This window comes from Chenopodium album, chromosome 22 (genome assembly GCF_948465745.1).
Source record: "Chenopodium album chromosome 22, dcCheAlbu1.1, whole genome shotgun sequence".
Taxonomy (NCBI): domain Eukaryota; kingdom Viridiplantae; phylum Streptophyta; class Magnoliopsida; order Caryophyllales; family Amaranthaceae; genus Chenopodium; species Chenopodium album.
In genome coordinates, this window is record NC_137855.1 from 13461695 (window position 1) to 13470806 (window position 9112).

Here is a 9112-nt window from a genome sequence, read left to right on the forward strand (position 1 = left end):
AACTTTAGTTTGCTATCATTATAACCTACTACGTATTACTAATCAATTCTATAGTATTTGACATGACTAAATTTGATGTTTGGTTACTTGTACATGTTTTGTACTTGCACACTTGAGCGAGGCTGCAGTTTTCAGAATGGCTTTGGCAGCGGAATGAAGAGTCCAAGGAGGGAATCTTTCGTTGTATCCATTGAAGTTCAAACCAAAAATTCGATTGAGACAATTTCAATATGTTTTACTAATCCAAAATGAATGTTGACTTTTGAGCTTCATACCTATGCTTATACCACCATACTGAAAATGAATGTTGACTTTTGAGCTGCATACCTATGCTTATTATACCTGAAAATGACCTAAACAAATGAACATCCTAATTTTTCAAAGTTTCAAACCACCTAAATTTTTCAAACCCTCGATTTTCAAACAAACAAGAGCAAAGGTTCAAACACTTAGTGCTTCAAACCTAACAAATAGTCCAAAATAAAACACAGTCTAAGTTTGGTACCTAATTATCAATTACAAACCAAGAGTGTACTTAACAAATTACAAACCAAGTTTCAAAACACAAGTTCAAATATTCTAGTTCTCAAATAAGATTAGAGGATGCAATAGGGCTTTCAATTGGATGAAGATCGGGTGATGTACAGTGGCGGATCCAGGATTTTGTGGGTGCTAGGTCACCGACTCACCGTCACCAATCGATCGCATACAAATCAATAATTAATGTATATATATTCTAAAAGCTAATAAAAAATTCATTCCAAATTTGTATACATACGGTGTACAGTAATAATTTACTGGACATCAGAGGACACTTTTATCAAATTTTAGGTCACTTTAAAAAAATTTTGGGTTACTTTTATTAATAAAGAATAAATACTTTGCAACTTATATTTATGCCAAGGTAACATTTAATCATATTAGGGTCATTTTTACTCATTTTAGGGTAACTTTATAACAGATGTATAATATTTTATTGTACATTCGATTTATTTAAAAGTTTGTCAAAATATCTTGTGGAAGAGGAGGAGGATTTGTGGCAGATAATTGACAAATCACCAGTAAAATTACAAAAAAGATTTAGAAAGAATGTAAGATTTGAGGGATGAAGGTAATAAATTAAAAAATAAATTTCAATAAGTTACCTAGTGAGAATAAAAAAGGAAAAAAAAAAAAGAAGTAACAAAGAAAGCAAAAGATAATGGAAACGCTGTTGGTGGGCTTTGATCAGTGACCTCAATATAGAGGAATGAGGCTTTAACCACTAGACTAATGAGCGCTTATGATTATTTAATGCAATGTTTAATATTTAATGGCCCTTTTTTTTTTTTTTTTTTTTTTTTCCTTCTCCTGGGTCAAGTGACCCACCGTGCATAAGGGTGGCTCCGCCACTGGTGATGTATGTGGCGTATCATTCTTGTTCTCCACCTCAAGCTTCATAATTGATCCACAAAGCATTTCCAATTGAGGATCCATAGAGTCTACAAAACACCAAAAAAAAAAAAACAAAAAACAAGTTACTGCCAATTGAGGACATTACTTCCTGCCAACAGTCACAAGTCACAAGAGCAATTATAAATCCCTGAATCCTAATAGTGTACAATGTGTGCACTCTTAAATTGTAAAGAAATATGGCAGGGATGGAAATGTCCAAACTAGTTCCTAAGGTAAAGCAAGTCAAACATATACCTCAGCAACTGCATAACAGTAAAGTTTCCCAACATTACATCAACAATTAAGAAAACTAGTAGGGACTGGGGAGTAATAAAACAGGAAAATAAACTAATCAAATGCTGATTAGGGCTTTACAGTCTCAGTCAAAAGTTCAAAACCAAGCAAATATAATTCAATTCCAGGATTTTAAGGGGAAAAATAGTAACCAAGAACCAGCAGACAAGTTCATTGACCCAATATGTATTTCAGTATTTGCAAGGATGTATGATAAGTTCAAAGCTAAACTTCCCAAGGAGTCTTTCATGTAAGTCAGCAAAGGAACTATTTCACTAATCACCATTTAAATATTTAAGCTACCCAATTTCTACATAGGTTAAGAAACATACTACTCCTTAGTAGGTTCTAAGTTATAATAATACAATACCATCAACTCATCAAGCATAGAAACTTGGAGAAGAAAGAGGATTGAGTCCTCAAATTGGCTTTGAATTAGAGGGCACTGAACAACTTTAATACTCCATATTCACAATTCCATTAAGCTCCTTGCCTCCTTACAAATTATTGAAATTAACAATAAACCTTTAAGATATCTTCCTTTACCTGTCAACCACTTTGATGTCCGACATGTCACTCTTACAACTAACTGAAAAGCCTTCGATAAACTAACCCGATTATTGCAATGCCGCATAATGGCCTTTTTACAACACCCTTTCCTCACTTTCAATTAGCTAACAGCAGCTACTTTCCTTCCACTTCACAAATCCATACAATTCCATCTCTTCAACCCATAAAGGGAAGAAAAACACACGAAGTTACATCCACTGCCCAAATAAGCCTTGATTCTTCTGTTTAATATGGACAGAAGTACCAGGTATGGGAGATGAAATGGTCCTCCTCCGAATCTTTGCCATGTACTTATACAATTTACTATTATTGATCCAGCTCTATGTAATTTACAATATAATGGATTTTCCCTAAAGAGAGGGGGTGCAAGTCTACTTATGGGGAATATTCTAGAAACCCTTGAATCCTTGGATAGGGATAATCTCAGCAAAATACAGTGATAAAGCAAAATCCCTGAATCCTAATAATGTACAGTCTGTGCACACTCTTGCATTGATAAAGAATATGGCAAGGATAAAGAGTGTCCAAACTAGTTCCTAAAGTACAGCAAGTAAAACTTATAACTCAGCAATTCAGCATACCAGTAAAGATTCCCAACATTACATAAGCAATTACCCATCACTATCAGCAATTTATTAAGCTACCATTTTCGGAACAAACATAGCTTACATTTCCATTTGCATCCATCTACATTATACACAGCATGTTTTATAAATAAAGATCATTGGACAACCAAAAAAGGGGTGAATGCATGATCAACTCATTCCAATTACATCAAAAAAAAAAGTTGTGTTAGATGATTTTTATTAAACACTAAATATATCAAGACATAAATTTCTCAACACAAGAAATTATAACATACCTCCTTCGGCTCTAGGATCAGTTCCACGTTGCCAAACATAAGTCATCCCATCCCAAGCAGTACTAGCCAACAACCCTTCGTCAAAAAAACTCATATCGATCCCGCCTGGGGAATCAGTATGAAGATCATACTTCTCAATTAAAGCATCCTCCACCGTAAAATCCCACATACAAACCGTGTAATCTAAAGAAAAACTCATAACCATGTTCCGGCGATGTGGCGAAAACTTAACCTTCATTACAGCATACTCATGACCAGAAAGAACAGCAATGGGAGTCCTAATACTCCTCACATCCCAAACCCGAACCATATTATCCACCGCCCCGGTAGCCAGCAAATAATCATCATACATATTCCAATCACAAGACAAAATCTCATGTTCATTACCAAGTATGGTCATAGTAGAGCGCGGGTTTCGAACATCCCAACACCGAACCGTGTAATCCCCGGAAGCCGAGGCGAAAACATTGTCAAGCAGGGGATTCCAAGCAACAGAATAAACACAATAATCATGTCCCTTGAAGGTGCGCACACGGGTGGGGTTATCAACAGTCCAAAGATTAATTGTATGATCGAAAGAACCGGAGATGAAGGAATTACTGCGTTTTGGGCTCCAATCGACGGAATAAGCTTCATCGCTGTGTCGAACGAAAGAGCGACAAGGGTTTTGTTGAGGGGGAAGAGAGGTGTCGTACAGTTTGAGGGAGCCGTCGGCAAAGGCGGCGACGAGGAGGTTGTTGTCGGATTTGGACCAGGAGACGTCGTTGATGCCCTCGGCGGTATCGAAGAAGGTGAGCTCGGAGATGGGGGTGGGAGATGATGGGGTGGGGGAGAGGTCGAGGATGTGGAGGCAGCCATTGCCGTTCTTGCCGAAGTTTTTGGTGGTGGCGACGGCTAAGCGGTGTTCGTAGAAGGGGCTGAATTTGACGGAGCAGCCCTGGAAGGCGGTTTTGAACACCGGCATGATTGGAGTTGATTTGCTCTGGTGATTGTGTAGGGTTTGTCTACTAGGTTGGTGGGTGGATTATGAATTTATGATGGTCGTTTCTCAACAAATGATGTAGATTAGGGTTGTACAATTGTGGGGGAAATAACCTAAATTAGCCCATTTTAATTAGTGTTATATTATTGTCAAGCCCAACATCCAATATACATTAAACCCTAACCTTAGGGTGTCCTTATTCTATCAAGTCAATTCGTGAAGCAAGTCAAGCCCTACATCTTGTAAGGAATTAAGCCTGAAACGTTTCAACACTTGTTAAAAACTAATTTAAGAATATAATATGTTAAAACAACAATTATGTATCGCTCATTACCTCAAAGAACATAATACTTAAATTCAAATAACATAATAGCTAAATTTAAAGAATATAAGGGCTAAATTCAAAGAATATCGGCGCTAAAACAAATACTTCCTCCGTTTCTTATTAGTTGATGCGTTTCATTTTGGCGCGTATATTAAGAAAGAAAGCAAGAGATGTGCAAAATACCAAAATACCCTCTCATTCACTCTCTGACATTACCCCCCACCACAGGTACAACAACCACAACAGAGGTAACCAACCTCCACATCAGAGACCACAACAGGTTGTTACTTCTCCTTCTGATTCTGGCCTATCAGAAATCAAAACTATGTTAGCCAATATGCAAAAGCAGATGCAGAGTAGGGATGCGCAAATTGATTCGATCCTAGCACATATTAAAATCATAGATAATCAAATTGCGCAACTTTCCTCTACTCTACAAACTTGCCAGCAGGGAGCCCTACCATCGCAGCCAGTACAACCTACAGATCACGTGAATGCAATTACCCTGAGAAGTGGTTCAAAATACGATGGGCCTTGTTGTTACTAGCCCCGCAGGGCCCCAGGTTAAAACTAACTCTTCTGATAATAAATTGCAGGGTACAACTCAAGATAAGATCGGAGATGTGCAGAGTCCTGCTATCAAGATTCCATTCCCTAATAGACATTTAAAGAGTAAGTTGGATAAGCAATTTGGTAAGTTTCTAGAGGTTGTCAAAACTTTGCATTGTTAATATTGGATTGGTTGTTTGGTAAATTTTTGTAGAGTTGAGTTGGAGATTTATGGTCATTATTTATTTTTGACCTTGGTTTTATTTGTTAAGATTTGGCTCCCTTAAGCATGGCTTTACTCTCACTTTTCCCAAATTTTATCCTACCCTTTACCCAAGCCTTACATTACAAGCTTTGAAGACCTTCCGACCTTTGTGCATAGAGTTGTATGAATGTGAAATTAGTTGTTTATCAATGCAAAGAATGATTTGACATATTCCTGAGTCGACTACTAGGTGGAGTGTATGTCTTTTTAAACACACGAGTGTGTGAGTTGGGAGGGCATTGTTCACATTTAAAGGGTTGGTTGGGGAGCAATCGAGTACATCTTTTACTCGCCACATAAATGAGAGTTGAGTGTGTGAGCACTAGTCTTGAATTTTATATGCTCTTGTGGCTTGCTCTACTTGAAAATTGTTAGGGAAGATTGGTAATTGAATGGATTTGAGTGATTGACTTTAATATATTTATCGGAATTGCCTTGAATCGTATTTATTGGTTTGAATGTATTTGGGGTGAAATATTGATTTATTTATTCATTGCTTTTTATAGGGACAAGCAAAGGTTTAGCTTGGGGGAGTTTGATGAGTTTATTTTATATGTATTTTTATTCCCCGTCTCGTGTTCATAATTGTGCTTATTTGAGCTCTGCGGAGCTAATTTTATTACTAATATACGTTTTCTAATTTTTTGTAGAGTTGGTATTATTTTGCAGAAATTTGCAGAATTATGACAATTCCCGAGGTTATTAGCCACTACAAAGGTATTAGAGTCATACGTGAGGAGGTTCAAGATTCCAAGTTACTAACACAGACCAACCAAGGAAGAAGAATTGGGCTAAAGTTAGAGGCCCAATCACGTTCACGCTAAAGATCTAGGCCGCGAGTTTACTCCAACCAACTGGGCCCGATCGGATGAAGAGTACTACAGCTGGACACGCCTTTATCCTTGGGCCTTACTCCAGCTGTTCAACTTAATGTCGGTTTCCGACTTTTATTGGCCTTATTCCAATTCACGCAACTATATATATTTGAGGACTAAGTTTAGCTTAGGAGGTTAGCTGATTATTGTACTGCTCTTGTCTTAGTTACAGTTTTACGGAACTATTTCCTTGGTTTTCATTCTTTTATGCTTTAGTTTAGTTTCCATTAGTTTATTTCTTTTTAGTTTTCATTCGTTTAAGTCTTCAATATTTTGCTTTATTATTAATTATTATTGTTTTGTTTTAGTTTTAATATTATTGTTTTAATTATGTTTAATTTAATTACTTTGATTAGTTTAGTTTTAATTATGCATGAGTAGTTTATTTCTAGGGTTCTTGGGGATCCATGAACAATATGAAGGGATGATTTATTATTATTGATTGTTAATGTTTTGGGTTAATTTCCTATTGATTGTTATAATGCTATGCAATTAGATTTGCGCAGGTTTAATTGTATGAGTTACGCAATATTGATTCGAGATTCGACAAATGAGAGTTGATATTAAAGCTTAGTTTCAATAGGCAGGTTAATTTATAAATGGTTAAATCGAGATTCGAGAGATGCGATTTAATATCGCTAAGTTAATTCTGTGATTATAATACGTAGCGAAAGCCCTTTATAATCTGGTTAATTTAAGCATTGATAATTGATTGCTATGTTTATCCCGGAGTATTATTTATTGGTGAACCTATGACCCTAGGTCTTTTTATTATTTCTTATTTCCCTTAGTGTAATTATTATTGTAGTATATTTTTCACAAAAATACTCGTTTCTTGATAATTTAGATTATAATAATTTATTAGGAATAAAAGAACATTGTTTTCCTGTGGATTCGACCCTACTTCCCTATCTATTATAATTAGTGGTTTTAGGAATTACTTTTGATTAGATGATACGACTTTAGCCTGTCAAAATTTAGCGCCGTTGCCGGGGAAACGATTTTTTTTTTATTTTTTATTTCTGATTAATTTGTAGTCTAGATTATTTCCCTTCGTCTCAGAGAACGTAAGTTCTTTGGGACAGTTCTCATATTTGTTGTTTAGTTCTTTGTTTATGCCCAGGTGTTCTAGATCAGGTTACATCCCATTCGATCCTAAGATCGAGCGCTCTTTTCATAGACAAAAGAATTTTTACAAGCGAATACTGGCAGGTTTCGGGAGTGATATTCCTAGAGACCCTCCATCTGATTCTAGTGACACAGAAGTTTCTTCAGAACCAGAATCAGAGATGGTGCATCCACCACCACCTCCACCCCGCAAGTTCAGTGATTATTCGCAGCCATCCCTGGGTGATTTTCCACACCTAGCTCCTACACCAAATCTCGAGGGAGTACAATTCGATATTAGACCCCAGTTTATTACTATAATCGAAAGGAAGCAATTCAGCGGAGCTAAGGGTGAAGATCCAAATCTTTATATTCTGGATTTTTGCCAATATTGCAACACTATTAGACAAGTTGGGGTCACGCAGGACCAAATCAGGGAGATTCTTTTTCCTTATTCTTTATGTGGTAAAGCTAAATTATGGTATAATTGATTGAATAGGACTGCCCTTGGTATTAGTGACTGGAATTCTCTTGCTATGAATTTCTATAATAAATATTACCCTGCAGAGAGGACAGCTTTGTTAAGGAGTTCGATCCAAAAATTTTCCCAAGAAGTGGATGAAAGTTTATATGAAGCTTGGGAAAGATTTAAGGATTTGCAGAGAGAATATCCCCATCATGGGCTAGCACAGTGGCAGATAATCCAAGCCTTCTACAACGGGCTTGGAAATTCATCCAGATCAATCCTAGACTCAGCAGCTTATGGAAGATTTATGAATCTTCAAGAGGATGTAGCAGGCATAGTTATTGAAGAGATTGCAATTCATAATTCCCAATATGGGAATCCTAGAGGATTTGCAGACAAAGGGAAACATAATGTCGATTCCATATCCTTTGTGCAAGCTCAGTTAACCTCTATTTTCAAGAAATTAGATAGTATTAGTACTGCTATTCCATCTTCCGTAGCTAATGTTTCTGCTGTTGGTACTAACACTACAATATTCTGTGAAAATTGTGGTCTTGCAGGTCATTGGGCGCAGGACTGTAGGAGTTCACTTGAGAAGATTATTGCTTTTCAAACCTATAAGCAAATTAGTCCATACTCTAACACATACAATGCAGGGTTGAAAAATAACCAAAATATGTCGTACAATATTACGATGTGCTTAACCCCCCACCACAGGTACAACAACCACAGCAGAGGTAACCAACCTCCACATCAGAGACCACAACAGGTTGTTACTTCTCCTTCTGATTCTGGCCTATCAGAAATCAAAACTATGTTAGCCAATATGCAAAAGCAGATGCAGAGTAGGGATGCGCAAATTGATTCGATCCTAGCACATAATAAAATCATAGATAATCAAATTGCGCAACTTTCCTCTACTCTACAAACTTGCCAGCAGGGAGCCCTACCATCGCAGCCAGTACAACCTACAGATCACGTGAATGCAATTACCCTGAGAAGTGGTTCAAAATACGATGGGCCTTGTTGTTGCCAGGTTAAAACTAACTCTTCTGATAATAAATTGCAAGGTACAACTCAAGATAAGATCGGAGATGTGCAGAGTCCTGCTATCAAGATTCCATTCCCTAATAGACATTTAAAGAGTAAGTTGGATAAGCAATTTGGTAAGTTTCTAGAGGTTGTCAAAACTTTGCAGGTAACAATTCCTTTCACAGAATTAATTACTCAAGTTCCAGCATATTCTAAATTTATAAAAGAAATTTTGACTAGAAAAAGATCTATTAGTGAGGTAAAGACAGTTGCTTTTACTGCAGAATGTAGTGGTATATTACAAAATAAATCTCCACCTAAACTAAAAGATCTGGGTAGTTTTTCTATTCC

At 36.7% G+C, this 9112-nt stretch overlaps 1 protein-coding gene and 1 pseudogene across 1 annotated transcript; both read right to left on the bottom strand.

Moving 5' to 3' along the window:
• Positions 1-1097: 1097 nt before the first annotated feature.
• On the bottom strand, positions 1098-4196 carry LOC145604953 (peroxisome biogenesis protein 7-like). Its single transcript, XM_081660949.1, has 2 exons — positions 3161-4196; positions 1098-1481 (listed from the first exon to the last, which is right to left on the bottom strand). Exons 1-2 carry the CDS (start codon positions 4122-4124, stop codon positions 1303-1305), a joined length of 1143 nt encoding a protein of 380 aa, XP_081517075.1. The 5' UTR covers positions 4125-4196; the 3' UTR covers positions 1098-1302.
• Positions 4197-7856: 3660 nt separating this feature from the next.
• On the bottom strand, positions 7857-7948 carry LOC145606442 (small nucleolar RNA R71; annotated as a pseudogene).
• Between the last annotated feature and the right edge of the window lie 1164 nt (positions 7949-9112).

Excerpts from the sequence above, each read along its gene's own strand:
- LOC145604953 (XM_081660949.1), bottom strand. The coding sequence starts at position 4,124 with ATGCCGGTGTTCAAAACCGCCTTCCAGGGCTGCTCCGTCAAATTCAGC. Across the intron at positions 1,482-3,160 it reads TGATCCTAGAGCCGAAGGAG|ACTCTATGGATCCTCAATTG; the intron begins GTATGTTATAAT and ends GGTGTTTTGTAG.